The following is a 22,567-nucleotide window of genomic DNA, read 5'->3' on the forward strand; positions in this document are numbered from 1 at the left end:
AGGCAGATAAATTCCCGTAGCCTGTCCACCTGGCAGTGCGGACCACTAATGTCACCCCAGGGACAACTGTGGGTGGGATGACAGATAGACAGATGTGGAGAGAGAAAGGAAGGGAGAGAGAGCTACAGAAAGAGGGTAGCGTGTGGTTAAAAGACAACGATAGAAAGATGCAAAGAGAGAGAAAGATGGAGAGAGAACGAAATGTGACGAGAGAGAGAAAGAAAGAGGATGTCTCAGTACAGCGGACACTTGTGGAGAGGCTGAACCTGGGCTGAAGGACATTCAGTAACCACTGTGGGAGATATACACAAGTTAATTAACTATAAGCCATAACTACCAATGACAATTCTATTTTTATATTGCTCTTTTCTTAGAGTTTACTGCACGCTTTACATTATATAAAGAAGACAAGACAAGACAACATAAAATAAAAGGATTTTGGTACATGTAGACACTGTGGGAAATACTCTGTGAGCAGGACAACACCGATATCTCCATCAATATAGTACACAGTGAAGGCCTTATTGCTTCAATCCACTACATTTCTCATCAGTACTGACTGCACATACACAAAACCCTTTAGCACTCAACATGCTTCAATCAAACTAGTTTGTATGACTCATTGTCTGACCACATCGAGCAGCTTCTGAATGACTCAGTGGAGGTGTGAGATTCTGTCTGTCATAGAGAGGGGTGGGGTTAATAAACGGCAATTATTTGTAATTACCACACGATGAGTCAAACGAATGCGGGTAAGGTCGAATACTCTTGGGAAATGTTCCTCAAACCTGTTCATGATTAGGGGTGAGCAGTCAACACGGGAGCAGGAGAATGAACAGAATTTGCAGACCGCTTAAAAGCCCGCCCACTTTCACAGCTAAACACACTTGGCCAGTCGCTGCAGAAAGTGGTTGCATTTTCTTTAGGGGTCCTTGCATGTACTGCAGGAACCCTAATGTTACTGTAATGGCATGGCTTGGGGATTTACACCTGATGCTAGACATCGTCTTCACATAATGCTAATTCTGGCTTTGATACGATTGTCACCTGTGCTACTTTTTTCCCCCTCTGTTTATCTCTGCTCTGGGGATGGGAGGGAGGGAAAGAGGAAGGGGATGCATATACTTGACTGTTTGTTTGCATTATGTTTAAAAAATTGCAAAACCCAATAAACAAATTTTTAAAAAAGTGGCTGTCGACTTCAGAAAGTCGGTTTTGGAAAGCAGCAAAAAGTCACAGACTAGCCTACCCCATTCTAACCATCTGTAAAGATCTGACGCTTCCGACAGCTGGCCTTAGTTAAAAGCTTTCTGATGTGGCTAAACCCAGACGGACACGCTTTAGAAGGAATCGATAAAATCCTAAAATCTACCCCAAAACTAACCATGGGCCAGTGAAGAGATGCAAGGACCAGGGTGATGTCATCCCATTTCTTTGCACAAGTCCTAGCGGCTCCAGTGAAGTGTGTCAATTCAGTATTTTCTAAATGGGAGAGCAATGGTCCCTTGTGGTCCCCAGCTGCCCATTTTGACCTTGTCTTTCGCCTCTGAATGCATGTGTTATTGCGACAACATGCATCCTTTTAGTGAGCAGTTCTTCGCCTAAGCCTCAGGCCTCCATAACACAACAGAGCCGTTGACTCGCTAGCAAAGGACAGTTTGTTCAAATCGCGTTCCCGGGGAGGCAGGTGTTGATTTTGGCTGTTTGGAATAGATTATTGCACCTGAGGCAGTGGAAATACACAATATGCCCTTTTAGAGCTTCACAATTAATGGGAAAAAAAATAAACACATTGCGTCACATTGCAATTTTTTTTCCATATGTTACAAATCCCCAAAAGGCTGCAATGGTTTTTAGGAGGGAAAGGTGTTTTGGACTGGTTCCCAGACCTAATTAGATATTCTTGCGCTGTGCAGGATGTCTGGCCTACAAAACAAGTTGCATGTCAGAGAAAATCCCTTAGTCTGTTTACCCTGAACAAATCCTTAATGTTAAAATCCCCTTTTCCAATACCACCGCTACATCCAAACCCCACCCTCACCTCACACACATAACTACTGTACTATGGAAAAATCCCAATGTCACCACTATGGAAAACAACTAGGAAATAAACCACTGGAATATAAGGTTGTTTTTATTTTTTTTCCCGTGGAGTAGCTCACTGCAGAGAAATTACAAGCATACATTTTTATCACAAAATTTGAAATGATGCAGAAGGAAGCTCGGCCTGCTTACTTTGGATGCGGGTTGAAAAGCGGTGACTGGTGAGTTCAGACGGTTGGCAATGGGCGATTACTTGCGCCTCAACCTGGGGAATTTTCCTCTCGCCCTTACACGCACAGCCGACTCCGGCTGAGTAGAAAGAGGTGTTTCTCTAAATGGAAAAGGTTTGTTAGGGCCCTCAAATAGACATGGCATTTGTGACTTTTAAATTGCCCAGAAAATGCATAGGTTTCTCTGCGCTCAGCGTGGAAATGCTCATTCAGACCGAACCAAACGAAGTTACATAATGTCTGCGTTTTCTTTCCGTCCAGAGATTTCCACTGAATACACGATTATTTGGCAGGGCCACCTTTGATGATTTACCCCATCAGAATAAATGATGTGAACATATTATTTACCTAAGCACAGGCCTGTTGAGGCATATGCCACAGAGTTGTTACTGCAGAATATTTATCGCTCACCGTGTTATCACAAGTGCGTAATCACAACTGCAGCTTACATAATCATATCTGCATAGGTTTGGGATGCTCGCTCATGAAATGCTCTTGCAATGACGTCAAGTCTCTTTCCTCTTGGATTGCCTTAGCAGTCATGCAAAATGAATAAAATATTCAAAGAGGGCAGATTCCCCTGCCTTCGCTTTTCTGAACGGCATGCTTATTGTAACAGGGCATATCAGTTTGTTGGTACCTTGTTTAAATCTTCACCTATGTTTAGAAAACCAGGAATATAAATCCGAGAGTAAAAAAAAAAAAGACAGATGAAAGGCCAGTAAATAGACTGATTCCACCATACCAAATACAGTGGATGGGTTTTACAGCTAGCGGCTGGACAGCTGGGATTTTAAGGCAAGTTTACAGTTATAAATGAGCAGAACTTTTGCACACCTGTAGATCCACAGGTACGTAGGAGAAGATCATGGATCAACAACAGCAGAACACAAGACTCGTGCACACTGTCCTTTATACTTGCAGACAGAGGTATTTAATAATTAATAACATCGTTTTGGTACACAGACCTTCATCGGATTATTTTAACAGACAAAAGGAGAAACCATCTCAAATAGGCTGGTTGACCCACGTGGACCAATCAGGTCACACTCCAGACCAACATCACCCATTGAATCAACCAAATACCATATATAATCACATCATGGTACCACAGACCTACAATATGAGCATGAAACAACATATAACCCCATATACATGCCAAACCAAGATCAATACTTATGTTTAAAATCTTAGAAAACATTTGGAAATGATTTTCAATAATTCTGTTGCCGAACACCAGCCAAACATAAAAGAGCCAAGGAAATTACAAATGTGCTTTTATCCAGGTCTTAAAACCTCCTAAAGCTCGAACTTCTGCCGATTCAGCACCTAATTTGACGATTTTTTTTAATTGTCGGTGAAAATAAAACCTCTCTCCGCCGTCTTTTTCTTTTGTTCTTCCAGTTCCCCATGATCAGTGAGTTTGAGGACGACAGTAACTACTGTTCCTTTGAGAGCAAAGAGACGGCTCTGCTGCAGTCTGAGAACGGCAACCTGCAGCAGAGGGTCAACGCCCTCACCCACGAGGTAAGACACATGGATAGATAGGTAGATAGGTTTATTTATTTAGCATCTTTCACAGACAGTCACAAAGTGTATAACAAAATGAAAAAGAAAATTTCTAAAAGATAAACAGACTAAAGGTAAAGGACGGGGGGGGGAGAAAGGGAGTGATTATATAAGAGAAGATTGAAGTGACACAGGAAGGAGAGAGAGACAGACAGACTGATGATGACTCAGGCTACTGTCCATGCCAAGGTTGCAGCCAATTCATTTATCATTCATATTAGTTTTCAATTCAAACTGTATTTAGTGTGCTTATTTCAGGAGCGGTTTCATGCTGCACCCCACCCCTGCCAAGCTGGACAGCATAACCTTCTACCAACCAGTTCTTCACTGTTAAAGTCCTGAAAAAAAAATGATGTGATTAAAAGAAAATTGCATCCAACTCTGGTGGACACAGGTTATATTAGTAAACGAGGACCAATTAAGCACCATATTTGCTGTCCAAGCAACATTTCTGAGACTGGGGATGTTTTGATAAAGCATCCAAGAAACATGGTGATGTGGGGATTTTGCACCGGTGCTATTTAGGTGGAGCAACTTAATTGAGGCGGACATTTTTTGCTGAGGTGTGCACACCATTGATCAAAAAGAAGAAGGTGTCCTGTTGGACATGTCCCAGGGTGAACTTCTGAATAACATAGTGTATATGTTATTTTTAAAATGAAACGTATAAACTACAGTGTGTGAAACGCCCCACAATTGGCGCATGTTACACTACATTTCTATTTTGTGGATAAATAATATTAATAATAATAGATATGTGTCCCAAAGTAAGATTTGTTAAAAGAATTTGCATCCATCTCTGGATCCATGCAACGTTTTTAAAGAATAGGCCTTTCTATCTACATATTGTAGTCACCCCCCCCCAAAAAAAAAGATGAATGACAGTTCCCAAAATGCATTTTAATTAGTTGTGCCTGTCACTCTCAAGTGTACTATTCATATGACTGGGTTGAAAGACAGACAGAGAGAGAGAGAGAGAGAGAGAGAGAGAGAGAGAGAGAGAGAGAGAGACAGCACTGTGGATAGACAGCATGATTGTGTGATAGACGAGTTGAGGTGAGAATCAAAAGGAGAGGTTTTATAGGAGCCACGCAAAGCCTTTGGCCAGGACACACCAGGTCACGCTGCTTTGACACAGGCCATTCAAAGTGATGGAATATGCCACGGCTCACTGACCTGCTCTATTAGGACATGTCAGACCCCCCCCCTTTCTTTTTTCTTCCTTGAATCAGGGACACAAAGGCCCATATAATAAAAGCATTTAAAAATCAAAAATTGGGAGCAAAATTTACATGCTAGGAAAGTTGTGAAGCGTTGTCTATGTTTCACATCCAAAGTGAACATAAAAAACACTTTACAGTCCCCCCCCCCACACACACACAGCTCATTCTCGTGACTGAAATGGCCCTTTCTTGTCTAATTGCTTTGACTGTATTTAATGTCTGAATTCTCATCAGCCACAATTCTGCGGCAGACACTTCCCGTTCTTCTTTCAATCAGACACATAAATGACAAGGCAACACTTGCCGTTTCCACAGACAGGCAAACTCAGGATGAAGGAGAAACTTGATCTTTTTCAGCAGGATATTTTTGTCATTTTACTTTATTTATTTTTTTTAAATGATATGACTGGTTTTGTACATTATAGCAAACCTGCATGGGCGACGCTATTATTCTGGCCTCAACCAGTACCCAACCAGCTGAACCAGTCAAATCCCCCCACATGCTTGCAAGTGGGGTACCACATGATTATGCCAGGTGAATACAAATACTGTAAAGCTGCAATCCACGACTTTTCTCACCATTTGATCCATTTGAAACGTGGCATCAAAAATGGCATCCTTAGACCAAAGTTAATATTGTGCATACATGCTTGCCTCCAATGTCCTGTTGTTGTTCTGTTCATTTGTTTTTTTTCCCCTTTCTTTTGTGTGTGGGTGATGTCTGCAAGTGCTAGAAGCTGCATAGGCACACTTGGCCAATGAAGTTGATTCTGATTCTGATGCTGATGTATTATAAACTTCATCAAAATATATCGTGGCACCATTCTACAGTCATACCAACTGTTCATCCAACAGAAGCGTCGCCACATCAGCATCATGTTTCAGTCCTTATTTTTTCCTGCTGGATTTGTTTCCAACACATAGGTTTGTGCCGCTGCACCGTTCGATGTGACCTAACCAAAAAAAAACAAAAAAATAAATCAATAGCATTATATGGAGACCAGGGAGTATCTCCAACAATGCTAAGGGTGCTAGTTAGCCATGATCCAGATGGATAGAATAACGATTGATGAAGAGAGAATAGTTATGGATTTCAGCGTTAACCCAAACAAAAAAGATAAGCAACTCGTGTTCTTTGAGAAACACAAATCATCCAGTCCAACGTTCAGGTCATATATCTTGGTTGTCTTAAGAGGATTTTTGACAGTCTGACCCAAAATGTTCATCTCAAATAGATTCACAAGACAGGGGTGGGGAAAAAAAAACCTCTCAGGACCCCCCCCCCCCCCCCGTGAGAACGTAGCTTCAGGAGTGGCGTTCTCTGCTCTTAGCCACGGTTAACTCACCTTGGAGATGATTTCTGTTTCCATAGACACACACTAAATAGACCTCAAGGCGCCCGCCACTGACATCACCTCTTTGTCCTTGCCTTTCTTTCCGTTTAATCTCCCTCTCTCAGTCTCTCTTTTTTTTTTTTGCTCCCTCCTTTTCCACATCATTTCTCTCATTCCTCGCCATGGCGTGGCCCGGAGTGACCATATTCTCATTAGAAACTCATTGCCCATCCTCCTCTGATGGTCCATTCATTTGTAAACTCCCTCCCCTCCATTTATGTCACTGCCCACAGATCTGTCATACTCAACGATGATGTTGCAAGTCGAGATGTGAGAGAGATAGATGTCAGCAAGACTTGAAGGCGTTATTGAATTTTTTGAGGGCTTTTTTTTTTAAAATCTTTTTTCTGGGTCATAGTTGAGTGTAATCGTGGATGGCGGCCATTGCGATCAGTCGTTGTCTAGATGCAATGTGGCGTTGCTCTATATTTGCTGAGGTGTCAGGATTTGGTGTCCTATATTTGGATGGTTATACAACTGTCTCTAAGGAGACACATCTGATGACTCTCACGATGGAAGTTTTTATTGTAGAATGTTTTTTTTTATTTCATATTTTTTGTATTTCTTAGCAAGAAAGTTTGAAAACTGACACAAAGAAAAAAAAAGTACATGTGTGTCAAGCTTATGAGTCTCCGCATTCAACTCCTCCCTTGTTCCTCTCCCTGTCTTTAAAATCAATTCTCTCTCTCCCTCTCTCTCTCTCTCCTAGATCCAGAAGAGGAAGGACAGAGAGGAGCAGTTGGAGGATGTGATCCAGGCCTATGAGAAGATTCACTTAGAGAAAAGTAACCTCCAGAGAGACCTCGACAAGATGGTACCACACGATGCATCACACCACTCACTGACAAAGACAATGCATTTGATCATTTTAAAAGTGTCAGAGGGCACACACGCCCCAGAAAATTCAGTCACACCAGACACAGGACCGAAACAATGACAGTAGTAAAAAAAGATAGTCTGCACTCTGATATTTGCTCTCATTAATGATTTTTGATCTCTCCACTTGCAAACTTTATAATTTTTATTATTTTTTTACTTTTGCATTTGATAATTTTGACAAGGTATTTTCAGAGGCCACCCTGCAACCGAATGGTTTCTCTGTAAGCTCCAGTGGTATCTGTAGTTGCAATACTGAACTTTGACCTCTTTGTGGAGGCCAGGATCAGTGGAACACATATCTCTTTCAAGGCAACAGTATAGGGGTCAAATGGGATAGAGAAAGAGCTGCAATTGTTTCATTCCTTGCCAAAATCATTCAAATTTTATGAAGATTGTATCGGAAGGCAAACGCTTATCTAGGATGATTTGTAGTGGCTGTAGCGAGCATGAAAGATGACTTTTTTTACTACCTTGCACACAGAGGGACACGTGAAATAGGCTGAGTTAACATGCAAAACTAGCTTGGTGAAACTGTCTGTGGGGATGTCGGTATGTAGTCTGACCATTGATTAGGAGACAAGAGAGTGTCAGGAGTGGCTCACACCTTTAGGCAAGGCAAGGCAATTTTATTTGTACAGCACATTTCATACACTAGGGCAATTCAAAGTGCTTTACAGAGTGACAAAATTACAAAGGTAAAAGGCATATAACTTTTACAATTAAAAAGCTTAAAAAGTGCAAAAGTACAGACAAAAAATACAAAGGATAAAAGACTTAAAAGTAAACTAGTTGAGCTAAAGGCTATTTAGCTAAAAAGATGTTACAGGGCATGGTAAGCAGTACAAAACAGGAACGTTTTTAACTTTGATTTAAAAGTGGTCAGGGTTGGAGCTTGTCTGATATCATCTGGGAGGTTATTCCAGGTCTGTGTAGCATGATAATAAAATGCTGCCTCACCATGTTTTGTTCCAACTCTTGGGACAGCCAATAGGCCATCCCCAGATGACCTAAGGGTCCTAGAAGGTTCATATGACACAAGCATGTCAGAGATATATTTGGGCCCAGAGCCACAAAGTGGTTTATAGACCAACAGCAATAATTTGAAATCAATTCTCTGAGTTGCTGGTAACCAGTGTAAGGATTTTAGGACTGGTGTAATGTGATCATATTTCCTAGTCTTTGTTAGGACCCTGGCAGCGGCATTCTGAATAAGTTGGAGTTGCCAAATAGTTTTTTTTGACAAACCTGTGAAGAGACCGTTGCAATAATCTAATCTACTGGAAATGAAGGCGTGGGTAAGCCTTTCTAGATCTTGTTTGGACATTATGTCTCTGACCCTAGAAATATTTTTTAGGTGGTAGTAGGCTGACGAGGTTACCGATTTAATGTGGCTATTAAAATTTAAATCTGACTCCAGGATAACGCCAAGATTTCTTGCTTGACTCTTAGTTATGAGAGACAGGGACTCAAAATGAGAGCTGACATTCTGTCGTTCTTTCTGTGTTCCAAAGACAATTATCCCGGCCTTGTTCCTATTTAGTTCGAGAACATTTTGACGTATCCAGTCATTGATTTGTTCAATGCAGTCGCACAGAGATTCAATAGGTCCATAGTCACCTGGTGTCAGTGATATATACATTTGCATGTCATCTGCATAATTATGGTAGGATAATTTATTGTTCTGTAGAATTTGGCCTAAAGGAAGCATATACAGATTGAACAAAAGAGGACCTAAAATGGACCCCTGTGGTATTGTTTTGTAGAATTTGGCCTAAAGGAAGTATATACAGATTGAACAAAGGAGGACCTAAAATGGACCCCTGTGGAACCCCACAAGTCATGGCCATCTGCTTGGACACACAGTTTCCAATGGAAATAAAGTACTTTCTGACATACAGATATGACCTGAACCATTTAAGGACAGTCCCAGAGATGCCCACCCAATTTTCTAATTGTTGTAATTGTATGTCCACAGTGTTAAAAGTGGCACTAAGATCCGACAGTACTAAAACAAGAGACTTTGCCAGAGTCACTGTTCAGGCGGATGTCATTTAGTACCTTTATACGTGCAGTCTCAGTGCTATGATGGGGCCGAAATCCTGACTGGAAGATATCAAAGCAATTGTTCAATATTAAAAAGTTACTAAGTTGTTTGGAAACAACTTTTTCAATAACTTTACCTAAGAACAGTAAGTTTGATATAGATCGATAGTTATTCAACACAGTGGCATCAAGACCGTTCTTCTTTAGGAGAGGCCTAATGACTGCAGTTTTCAAAACCTTTGGGAAAATGCCAGATTTGAGAGAGTTGTTGACTTCTATTAGCTCCTTCGCCAGGCTGCTCAAAACTGTCCTAAGGAAGCAAGACAGCAGGTAGATTAATTAAGATTTGAGACAATTTTGTCAAGAGTTTTCTTGTCAATGGGAATAAATTCAGTCATACCTACTAAGTTGGTTCTGGTAGACAGCAGTAATGATGCTTTTTTGTTTGTCATTGAGGAGTTAATAGAAAGTCTGATATCTTGTATCTTGTCATTAAAAAAGGATGCAAACTCGCTACACTTGCTTGTAGAAACTAATTCAGGTGATATTGGAACCGGAGGGTTAGTTAACATGTCAATAGTAGTAAATAAGATGTGTGAATTAGCCTTGTTCTTGTTGATAATCTCAGAGAAAAATTATTGCCTAGCACTTTTCAAGTTCAGACTATAAGTATGTAGCTTTTCTTTATAGATTTCAAAGTGAATTTGGAGGTTTGATTTACGCCATTTTTGCTCTGCTTCCAGGCACTCCCTTTTCTGGGCCCTTACAGACTGAGTGTTTCTCCATGGTGCCTTTTGCTTACTGGTGATCGATTTAATCTTAGTAGGAGTAATATCATCAATTACATTCAAAATTTTAGAATCAAAAGTATCCAGTAGATCATCAACATTATTTGAAGCTGGAACAGTTTCACATTTGACGGCTTCCATAAAAACAGTTCTGGTATTCTCATCAATGTACCTTTTTTTTTTTAACAGTTTCAGATCTAATGTTGATTTTTGGTGTAATAGACAGATCAAAGAATACACAAAAATTATCTGCTAAAGCAGCATCAAGTACAGTGACATTTGAAATGTTAACACCCTTAGTAATAACCTTTACCCAGTTAACCTCCCATTCCTTTATATTTGGCTGGTTAAATCACTCAAAGGCAGATGATCCTGGATCTGAACCAGCCTTTCCGCCATGAAGAAAGTGATAGATTGTATTGTGTAATCTTGTGTATCCTGTAAAAGACACACCCACTGAGTGCCAGGCTTTTTGATCCAATTTGTGTTTGCATGATAAAATTACGCAAAGTTCACCTTCAGAAGGTTCCTCTGATCCTTTGTCCTACGCTAGGCTGCAGATGTGCTACAGTGAGCCATGCCAACTTCTACAACTTTAGCAGAACATGCTAGCAGCAGTGTCTTCATGACACCCTGATAAAATCAACTTCTGATCCTTTGTCCTACGCTAGGCCGCAGACGTGCTACAGTGAGCCATGCCAACTTCTACAACTTTAGCAGAATACACTAGCAGCAGTAATGTCTTCATGAGGCTAACAGGTATAAAGACACCCTGATAGCGTCACCTTCCTATGCTAGGCCGCAGATGTGCTAGTGAGCCATGCCAACTTCTACAACTTTAGCAGAATACGCTAGCAGCAGTAATGTCTTCATGAGGGTAACAAGTATAAACACAACATAACAGCATCAATAGTGGGCTGTAGGGTACATTGTAAGTACTTGGATAACCCATGTGTATCCACAAAAATGTGATTTCCTTTTAGCAAAGCGTGCATTACAAATAAATAATATCATTAATTTGGTCAAATTAACCATAGCTATATTGTGTATCTCTGTTTTACCACATCGTATTCGTCACAACAAACTGCACCACATTTCAACTTTAGTATCATTACTTCCCTTTCAACATTTTAATTACACAGTATAATTCTGCATCATGTTGACCCCAAATCAATGTCTATCCATCCATCCCTTATCTGAACCGCTTATCCTGCTCTCAGGGTCGCTGGAGCCTATTCCAGCAGTCATTGGGTGGCAGGGGGGGAGACACCCTGGACAGACCGCCAGGCCAAACACACACACACACACACACACACACACACACACACACACACACACACACACACACACACACACACACACACACACACACACACACACACACACACACACACACACACACACACACACACACACCTAGGGACAATTTAGTATGACCAATGCACCTGATTTATATGTCTTTGGACTGTGGGAGGAAACCGGAGCCCCCGGAGGAAACCCACGCAGACACAGGGAGAACATGCAAACTCCACACAGAGGACGACCTGGGATGACCCACCAAGGTTGGACTACCCCGGGGCTCAAACCCAGGAACTTCTTGCTATGAAGCGACCGCGCTAACGACTGCGCCACCGTGCCGCCCAAATCAATGTGACCCCATGTAAAAGTATTTTTAAAATCTGCTAGAAACAGGGAGGTCTGGAATAAAGATTTTACTTTACAGTGTCTGTCCTAATGTGAGTTTTGATTTTCAATATCCTGATAGAAAATGCCATGTGAACTATGGAGGCAGTACAAGATGAAGACACACTTTCTAAAACGCATTGGATCAGTTAGATCCAATGTGTTTTAGTATTTTAGAGGAACTGGAGAAAAAAATAGAATAGCTTATAGTCAAAGTTGGATTATAAAAGCTGTGGTTTGGCATTCATTTAGTAAAATGTTCCCTCTAGGACAAAACTTTACTGATGTGAAAGAACATGAATCCAGCAAGAAATCAATTTAATTTGGCCTACGTAACTTTTTTAAAGATTGGCTCAATTTTCACAGCTTGCACCCAGTGTAGCTCCAGATGTAAACCTGAAATGTCTGATGAGAGTCAGCGGGAAGTTTTCAGTCGATCAATCCAGGTTTATGACTTTTTGTGTGAGTTTTAATTGGAGAGCTCATCAATAAATCACAACATACATTTAGGAAAACCAAAAAAAAAAAAACCTCAGAATTTTTCCTCCAATAAAAGTGGCTGCAGATGGGGAATGTGTTATTATTAGAATATTTCACACACTATTGTTTAAAAGACATTTGCTTTCATTTTGCCCTATCATAGCTCTCTCAAAATAGATTTTATTTTCAAACGGTGGGTCATATTTTTGGGAACCAAGCTCCTCAGGTGTTTACGGGTTGGAGCCAATCCCAGGTAAGTACAGGGATCCAGCTGAACAGATTGTCTGGCCGGCGCCTGCCAAAGCCCCTCTCGTCATAATAAAGGCTCTCATCTGAGGGAGAAGTCCATTGAGCAGCTAACACCGAGCAGCCTCAGCAATTTTATACGGTGCAACTGATTAGCGTGTTAGCTGTGCCAAAGAGGCTGGAATTGCCACCTGCCAAGGGCTGAGACAGTTTCAATGTCACCTCAAATTCAGCCCTGGATATGAATATGGCCCCATCCATACTGTGCCTTATTGACCTTGGTCCTGAAATCTTTTCTTTCACTTAGAATTTTTTGTACCTGCTATTTGTTTTTGTTTTTTTAATTGTCATTTTATTTTCCCCCCCTTTTTCTCCAGTTGTACCCGGCCAATTACCCCACTCTTCCGAGCCATCCCGGTCACTGCTCCACCTCCTCTGCCGAGCCGGGGGGGCTGCAGACTACCACATACCTCCTCCGATACATGTGGAGTCGCCAGCCGCTTCTTTTCACCTGACAGTGAGGAGTTTCGCCAGGGGGACGTAGCGCATGGGAGGATCACACTATTCCCACCAGTTCCCCCTCCCCCCATACAGGTGCCCCGACCGACCAGAGGAGGCGCTCAGCAGCGACCAGGACACATACATATGTACACTACCGTTCAAAAGTTTGGGATCACCCAAACAATTTTGTGTTTTCCATGAAAAGTCACACTTATTCACCACCATATGTTGTGAAATGAATAGAAAATAGAGTCAAGACATTGACAAGGTTAGAAATAATGATTTGTATTTGAAATAAGATTTTTTTTACATCAAACTTTGCTTTTGTCAAAGAATCCTCCATTTGCAGCAATTACAGCATTGCAGACCTTTGGCATTCTAGCTGTTAATTTGTTGAGGTAATCTGGAGAAATTGCACCCCACGCTTCCAGAAGCAGCTCCCACAAGTTGGATTGGTTGGATGGGCACTTCTTGCGTACCATACGGTCAAGCTGCTCCCACAACAGCTCAATGGGGTTCAGATCTGGTGACTGCGCTGGCCACTCCATTACCGATAGAATACCAGCTGCCTGCTTCTGCTCTAAATAGTTCTTGCACAATTTGGAGGTGTGTTTAGGGTCATTGTCCTGTTGTAGGATGAAATTGGCTCCAATCAAGCGCTGTCCACTGGGTATGGCATGGCGTTGCAAAATGGAGTGATAGCCTTCCTTATTCAGAATCCCTTTTACCCTGTACAAATCTCCCACCTTACCAGCACCAAAGCAACCCCAGACCATCACATTACCTCCACCATGCTTAACAGATGGCGTCAGGCATTCTTCCAGCATCTTTTCATTTGTTCTGCGTCTCACAAACGTTCTTCTTTGTGATCCAAACACCTCAAACTTGGATTCATCCGTCCACAACACTTTTTTCCAGTCTTCCTCTGTCCAATGTCTGTGTTCTTTTGCCCATCTTAATCTTTTTCTTTTATTGGTCAGTCTCAGATATGGCTTTTTCTTTGCCACTCTGCCCTGAAGCCCAGAATCCCGCAGCCGCCTCTTCACTGTAGATGTTGACACTGGTGTTTTGCGGGTACTATTTAATGAAGATGCCAGTTGGGGACCTGTGAGGCGTCTGTTTCTCAAACTAGAGACTCTAATGTACTTATCTTCTTGCTCAGTTGTGCAACGCGGCCTCCCACTTCTTTTTCTACTCTGGTTAGAGCCTGTTTGTGCTGTCCTCTGAAGGGAGTAGTACACACCGGTGTAGGAAATCTTCAATTTCTTAGCAATTTCTCGCATGGAATAGCCTTCATTTCTAAGAACAAGAATAGACTGTCGAGTTTCAGATGAAAGTTCTCTTTTTCTGGCCATTTTGAGCGTTTAATTGACCCCACAAATGTGATGCTCCAGAAACTCAATCTGCTCAAAGGAAGGTCAGTTTTGTAGCTTCTGTAACGAGCTAAACTGTTTTCAGATGTGTGAACATGATTGCACAAGGGTTTTCTAATCATCAATTAGCCTTCTGAGCCAATGAGCAAACACATTGTACCATTAGAACACTGGAGTGATAGTTGCTTGAAATGGGCCTCTATACACCTATGTAGATATTGCACCAAAAACCAGACATTTGCAGCTAGAATAGTCATTTACCACATTAGCAATGTATAGAGTGTATTTCTTTAAAGTTAAGACTAGTTTAAAGTTATCTTCATTGAAAAGTACAGTGCTTTTCCTTCAAAAATATGGACATTTCAATGTGATCCCAAACTTTTGAACGGTAGTGTACATACCCACATCCGGCTTCCCACCCGCAGACATGGCTAACTGTGTCTGTAGGGACACTTGACCAAGCCGGAAGTAACACAGGGATTCGAACCAGCGATCCTTGTGTTGGTAGGCAACGGAATAGACCGCCACGCTACCCAGACACCCCCTCTCTGTTTTAATTTCTGTCAATTCATTATTGTTGTACTGTGAATCAAGGTCCATGCAAAATGAAAAGTAGACCTGGAACTCCCACACCGTGCAGCTTCTTTGAAGACACACAGCCATTGAATTTGATCGTGCCACAGTCGTTGATGAAACATGAATCTGCTTATATGCATGTCATTATCCCGGATGCATGTTGTTAACGGGCACGTTTGCGTGTGGTGTGCTCAATTTCAGACAAGTCTGGTGGAGAAGCACGTCGAGCGTATTTTGAGTCTAGAGTCAGCGCTAAGACAGAGGGACAACTCCCTGCAGAAACTCAACACCCAGCTGCACAGCAAAGACATGCAGTACCTGCAACTGCACGCCAGCCCAGACACTCACTGTGAGTACCTATGGATTCATGCACTGTGAGTTTTTATGGTGAACAGTCTTCTAACAATGCAAGTAAATCAAAGAAAAGAATGCTTCTGGTGCCCTTGTTTTACAATGCAATAACAACGACGGCAGAAAAAGACAAGAACTTCAGTTTAATGTCTGGAACTCTCTCAGTGGATTTTATACTACAATATCACTAAGATCCATGGTGGGCTTTATTTATTCATTTATCCCAGGGTAAAGCACAAAGCCTCTCCATTTCTGTCACACATGCAATTTCCCTTACAGCTATTAGACAGGACTCACTTTTGGGTAGGTTTATATAATCCAGTGGTGAAAAATTGATTTGATGGGTTCGTTTTTGTCAACATTTTACATGTACACTTACTTGTTTGGCAGACTGTTACCCAAAGGGACTAACAGGAGAGTTTAATTATGTACCTCACTTCTCTCACCCCTCCCAGTAGACATCCATAATGAATTGACAATAATGATCAGGGTTTGGCTTTTGGAGAAGTGGCCAACCTTTTTAATTTCATTTTCCTCATTCATACAATTCCAGTCTAATTAGTCAGTAACAAAATGTTGATTGCAAGTCAATGTCAAGTTGCATATAAAAACAATGTTGGTCATTGTTAATTTTTCCAAGCTACAATCAGAGCCAACACACTCTGATGCAAATGTTTAAATATAGTCAAGTAAATCCCATTACTGTACTGTACTGATTGTTGATTGCTATTTCTGAATAGCCCCCCCCCCCACCTGGCCGAGATTAAGAGAACAAAGATAAAAACATCTTGCAGTGTGTTGTGTTGTGTCATGTCGTGTTGGTTTGTGTTGTGTCATGTTGTGTTGTGTCGGTTTGTGTTGTGTTGTGTCATGTTGTGTTGTGTCATGTCATGTTGGTTTGTCATGTCGAGTTGTGTTGGTTTGTGTTGTGTCATGTCGTGTTGTGTTGTGCTGGTTTGTGTTGTGTCCAGTGGTGGCGCCAGAGAACTTTGATTGCCAGTGCTACGGGGGTGCTTGATCATTGACTGGGGGAGCTCTGAGATATAGGCTAGCCTAGTGCATAGGTACAAAACACAAAAACAGGTTTGGGCATGCTAATTTAATATTAGATTGCAAGTATCACAGAACTGTAATTGCTATAATGCCAATGGCAGACATTCATGCAATACAAAAGCCAAATTTGGCGTTCCACACAGATTTAGATAAACAGCTAGATTTATAGCATAATCAGAACACGACATGCACGATGCGAAGCACAGACCTAATGCCAGAGGCCTCTATGTCAAAACACAAAACTGCAGGGAACTCAAACACAGTATCCACATAACTATTAAGCAATTGGCTATAACCATCAATGCCATATGATACCAAAACAACTAAATGTCTATCCATATGATAATAGATAAGTTACAATCATTCACAATATACAACACAATATTCAACCCATCGCCATGGGGGGAAAAAAAACCACCAGTCAATTACCAGTCGATGTTTCACAGGAGGACAATGTGTCGGTTGTTTTGGCTGAGCTAGGGCAAATGTATCGATGATCTGGTGGACATCCAAGGCTCTTGCTCTCCTAATATTCACGGCCAAAAGTCCAAGGTTACTGGTACGAGCACCCCCGCTGGTGCTCCTCAAGTATGTCTTCAAGCATCGGAGACAGAAGAAAGTTTGCTCACAGGATGCAGATGTAACGAGAAGTGTCAAGGACATACATGTGAGTTTGTACAGGTCCATAAACGCATCCTTGTATGGTGCCATCAGTGACAAAAATTTCAAAGTGGTATTAATGGTGTGTCCTTGCTGTGATTTCCTTTCAAGTAGACGTCGGACTTGGCGTAACTCAGCATTTAAATTATAACTGGGTTGAGGGCTGAGACACCTGTCAGCATATGACCCACATCTGTGGAGAAGCGTCTCCTCAATTCATTGACCTGCCTGTCAATTACCGGATCAAAAAGCTGTGTGTGCAGGTCATCTGATGAATGTGTGCGGCGTATCGGATTCGGGGCCTCTACCACATAGTCCCGTCAACGGTTGGATTGCTGCCGATCCTCTCTCCTTGGTGGTGGTGGTCTCTGCTGTGCTATGCCAGCCTTAACACACAGCTCTTTAGCACGCTCTTGTATGTTGTTCCATGACTCTTCTGACCGTTTTTCCAAAAACGTTGCGATGACTGACTGAATTCCAATTCTGGAACCCAAACATAGTAAAAGCTTCCTCTGAACGAAATCCATAACTGCCCGCAGGGGCAAAATGTCTGCATGAGAAACAGAAGGCTGCGTCCTTTATCACTGAATAGTCCAGCCAGCTATATTGCTCATACCATACGTGATTAAAGCTCCCTTTCTGAGTACCAAAGGTCGTTGCTGGGTACTTGCGCACAGGGCGTCGTTGTCCTTCCACTGGATTTTCGCTAAGATCCTCCGGTCCACCTTGCTTGAGGCTGAGCTGCTGCCAAGGTTAACAGCAAAAGAGTATTAGCAGTAGCAACACGGTCCCTGGCAATAGCTAGCTCCCGTGTGGAATCAGCACTTGCTGCTGAACAATGTTCATCTGATTCCGAGGTGTTGTCTGTTGCCATATCCTCAGTATTTAGCGGTGGAATGTCGGTATCCTCCACACTGCTTACTGGTACTGGTTTTTCTGAACTACGAGCACGCTTAATTGGGATCACGAAACGTTCCATTTTGCTGGCAAGGGCAAAAAGACTACTAGCAAACAGCACTGAGCGCGAGCGGGAAGTTGACAATTTCGAGGGGGGAAACACAGGTGACGTCAGACCTAAGTGCATTTCCTCCATTTCGTAATGTCATTAAATAAATGTTGGTCATTTTCGGACAAAAATTAGCTAAAAAGTGAAAAAGATAAACAGCCATACAAATATATTTAGTTTGGTAACTTTTCATTTGATTTCATGGGGGTGCTATGCCACCACTAGGGAGAGCTGAAGCACCGGCAAGCCCCTCCTTAGCGCCGCGCCTTGTGTCGTGTCGTGTCATGCTGGTTTGTGTCGTGTCGTGTTGGTTTGTGTCATGTCGTGTTGTGTTGTGTCAAGTCGCGTCGGTTTTTGTTGTGCTGTGTTGTGTTGGTTTGTGTCGTGTCGTATTGGTTTGTTATTACGGACTAGTCGGGTCTAGGGGTTAAGGGTTAAACACGCCACACCAGTCCTAACCTGGAGTGTGTAGAAAAGATGGAAACGAGGGAAGAAACAGGAAGAAGGACTGATTTCCAAGACGAGAGAAATAGCCGGGAGGTGGGCTAGCTTACCGAGGTAGCAGTTAGCAGGTCCCTCCGACAAGGCCTCGGCCATATGGGTCTCAGCTCCCGTAAGCGGCGGACTCCGTCTTGGTATTTTAGTTCGGTTTAGGTTGATGGTGGATGGATCCTCAAACATAAAAGAAAGTTGGTTTTCTTCAAAGTCCTTGAGTTAGAATGGTGTGAACCTGTAGCGTCCTGAACAGCGTTTTCAAAGTGGCGTATCCTGAGGCCTTTATGCGAACTGCCGCCATTAACTAACTCCAGGGGATGCACCGGCACCTCACAGTGACGTCATCTTATAAACACTGCTTAACCACGCCTCTAATCATTTCTCAATGAAAACCGGTCCAAGTATGTAAGAAAAGGAAGAAAGGAAAAGGCAAATATAACCCCTATCACTTCTAACATTTGTGTTGTGTCAGTTTGTGTCATGTTGTGTTGGTTTGAGTTGGGTTGTGTTGGTTTGTGTCAAGTTGTGTTGGTTTGTGTTGTGCTGTGTTGTGTCATGTCGTGTTGTGTTGGTTTGTGTCCTGTCGTGTCGTGTTGTGTCATGTTGTGTCGTGGTGTTGTGTTGTGTCATTTTGTATCGTGTTGTGTCATGTTGTGCTGTGTTGTGTTGGTTTGTGTTGTGTTGTTTTGGTTTGAGTTGAGTTGTGTGAGATCGTCTGACAGCCACACTGCCCTTGTAGAATAACAGATGGTGTTGTGTCAGAAAAGTCATTGACCTCTGACCCCTTTGTGGGATGTTGATGGCTGAGAGAAAAGGAGAGAAAATGTGTCATCGCCACCCCTGCTGCTGCTGAGTCATACCTTGGTGGAGAGAGGAAAAAGGGAGGCATAATGTTGGGATTTTCTCGATGCTTAACTGAAAGTTTCCATTATGTGTTTGGGAAGTTTTGCTGAAGTGCACAGAATGTATTAGTAGATTTAAGGATGGGATGGTGAGGATGCATTACTATGCACCTGCCAATATTTGTTTTGAATTGCAAAAAATATCTTCCCTTTACTTAATATTTTGTTTGTTATTCATTTTCATCAAGTTTATCCAACACGCCACGGGCCAACTTCATACAGTAGTTTGGGGGAAAAAAAGCTGAATTGGCTGATCTGTTTGTAAAAACACCCAACCTACTGTGATATTTCCTGAAATGAGTTACTTACCTATAGAGAAATTAAGGAGCCAACAGGAGACTGTGCAGTTTGTAGGTGTTGTTTAAAGAGGTGCACACTTGAGCGCATGTGATGTGATCTTATGGTGTTTACAGTTTGAAAAAAATGTTTCCCTGCCAACTTCCTAAACCAACCTATGCCTGTGTAAAAGAGGTAGTGATGTGCAGTGTTGAAAAATGTTCATGTGTGTGTCTCAGTGTTCATGGCTGCATAATGGTACTGTATGTGTATGTGTCTGCATATTGTATGTGTGTTTGCACATGTGTGTGTGTGTGTGTGTGTGTGTGTGTGTGTGCGTGTGTGCGTATGTGTGTGCGCGCACACGCAAGTGTGTAGGGAAGTATTAAACTGGGGGCATACATCCAAAGCTGTGTGAGTCTGCATCAACTAGCGTACAGTGCGTGCACATGCTGTGTGTACATGTGCATATGTGAGTGTCGAGTACATAAATGTGCGTGTACGCGTGAGTGTGTTTTTGAGGAGGCAGGGATAAAAAAGCTTACTTTTGTGCTATCACAATATCTACAGGCTCAACGACTGAGGCTCTGCGAGTGGAGCTGAATCACTATGTGCCCACGCAGACCAAAGCCCCCATAACCAGGGGGCAACCCCCACTTCTTCTTTTTTTTGGAGATCAGACATGGAATGCTGTAAAAGGTTGGTACCCAGAAATGTTATTTAGGACCTTCAAGGATCATAAGCTGGGCGGACAACCTGGTCAACTAGCTACTGGAACGCTACAGGTTGGGTCCAAACAATGCAACCCCTATTGCAAAATAGCGCCAGTTACGCTGGCGTGATCAGATGCCATCGTTCTCTTTTTGATTGAATATCTCTGCGATAGTTCATACTAGAAACAAACTGAGCCTGCCTATTGAAAGAGCAGAATATAAGCTTTCAGGTGATGCCTGCCAATATATGGTTAAGCATGTTCCCACTTAAGCCACTAGATGGCACAGAGATGAGTTCTGCAGTGTAGTCTTGCTACTGGGGGGGGGCTTTTACCAAGCTCACAAGTACATGAAGGCTGTTTGGGAGATCATTAGGGATGCAGATGCAGAGGATCTTCTTTTCGCAGCTGGTCTGTGTCAGGAAGAGACCGCCAAGAAGATGTTTGGTGAGAAGGCTGACTACTACCAAACCATACATGTCCTCAGGATCCTCAGTTAGGCCATGTGGCTCCTGTACTGAGAAGCATTTGAGGCATGGGCAGCAGACAGAAACAGAACAGTGGCAGTCACAGGTAGAGAAAGACGCCACTGCCACTCAAAAGTTAGAGATCATCCAGGTGACACATCCACAGTTATCAGTCCTACAAGAGAAGATGTTGCTTTTCCAGGAATCACTGAATGAGCAACCAACAGCAGTTTTCTGGTCAGTCTTCCTAGAGATGTCAGACATTCTCCACGTGTTTATCTACTACCAGCGGGAAGGTGACTGGGTAGGACATCTCTGTGAATCAGCACGAACACTACCCTACCTCACTGCAGCAGGCCACTACAAATATGGGCAGCAGTATTTGCCTCTGTATTTGGCTGAGATGAGGAAACTCCCAGAAACAGCCCCAGAGGTACATGAAGCACTGATGGTGGGTACATTTGTTGGGAGGAGAACAGATGGCAATCACAATGGTGTCTCTCCTGACATGCTTCTGGAGCAGACTTATAATACAGATGCCAAGGAGGCAAGTGGTCTGGATGGCATTACGCTCAACCCTGCTGCCCGGATGAAGTGGGTCTACAGAAAACCACTCACTGCAGCTATCTCTGCAGAGCTCAAGTCTATGCCGCACCTCCATTCCTCCAACCCACACCATGAATCTGGTTGGAGTCATGTCACCAGGGATGCAGAGATGGTAGTCAAGGTCATGGCAGCAGTAGAGACCAACCCATTCACAGCAGCCACACCATCCCTGATCAACATATCAACTGGACAGTGTGCAGATTCCACAGTCAAGGACAACATGACGAGCATGAAAGTATTGGGTCTGAAGGTACCATGTGAGTCACTGTCCAGTGATCAGAAGAAGACAAGTATTGTGGAGCTTAACACCTTCCACACACAAAACCAAAGAAGTGCGGGGGGGGGACGTCTGCACCTAGCAAGAGCAATAAAGTTACTGCCCTTCTGCGCATTACACTGATCATTGCCAGTGGTGGAGAACTCAACATTGTTGACTTCATAGGCAACCACGTGTGCAGTGACTTTCCCCCATCCATCTTCCAGGAAGATGGCAGTATGAGAACTGGTACCAAAGCAAGCCTAGTGAAGATCGTAATGTCATTACAATGAAGATCCTGAAAGAGGAGACCAAAGTGACCAGCATCCCTGATCTGCCTCAAGATGACAAAAAGACAGCAGTAGTCATTGATGCTATGTGCGCCATACGACACTTGTCTTTTCACAAAGGTGAAAGATTTGGAACTATCACTGAGTGATACAAAAACCTGCTGCTGAATGATGTACCTGCCGGCACTGAAATCATACACTTCCGGTTTGACAGGCTGTGGACCCAGCCTTAAGTCAGCTGTGCAGGAACAGAGGTATGCCCAATCAAAACCAGCTAAAGTATATGAAGTCAGTGAGCAGTACACAGCTCCTGATCCAAAGGATTTTTTTGCAGTGTCAGCTAACAAAGCAAACCTTCTGAGCTTCCTCTGTGAAAAATGGCATGAGAAGGAGCAACTGGAGCCTGCTCTTGGCCCAACTCATCTCTACCTGGGTGGTGGATTCAAAGATGAGACGAAGAGCTTG

General features: G+C 42.7%; 1 protein-coding gene across 1 annotated transcript in view; it reads left to right on the forward strand.

The window, feature by feature from the left end:
* Nucleotides 1–22,567, forward strand: part of tbkbp1 (TBK1 binding protein 1) — an 81,662-nt gene that overhangs the window by 34,935 nt on the left and 24,160 nt on the right. The window contains exons 3-5 of the mRNA XM_056297190.1: nt 3,678–3,800; nt 7,169–7,273; nt 15,230–15,377. Coding sequence (XP_056153165.1) covers nt 3,678–3,800; nt 7,169–7,273; nt 15,230–15,377 — 376 coding nt within the window. The remainder of the gene's footprint in view (nt 1–3,677; nt 3,801–7,168; nt 7,274–15,229; nt 15,378–22,567) is intronic.

Source organism: Lampris incognitus, chromosome 17 (assembly GCF_029633865.1).
Source record: "Lampris incognitus isolate fLamInc1 chromosome 17, fLamInc1.hap2, whole genome shotgun sequence".
In the NCBI taxonomy this organism is placed as follows: domain Eukaryota; kingdom Metazoa; phylum Chordata; class Actinopteri; order Lampriformes; family Lampridae; genus Lampris; species Lampris incognitus.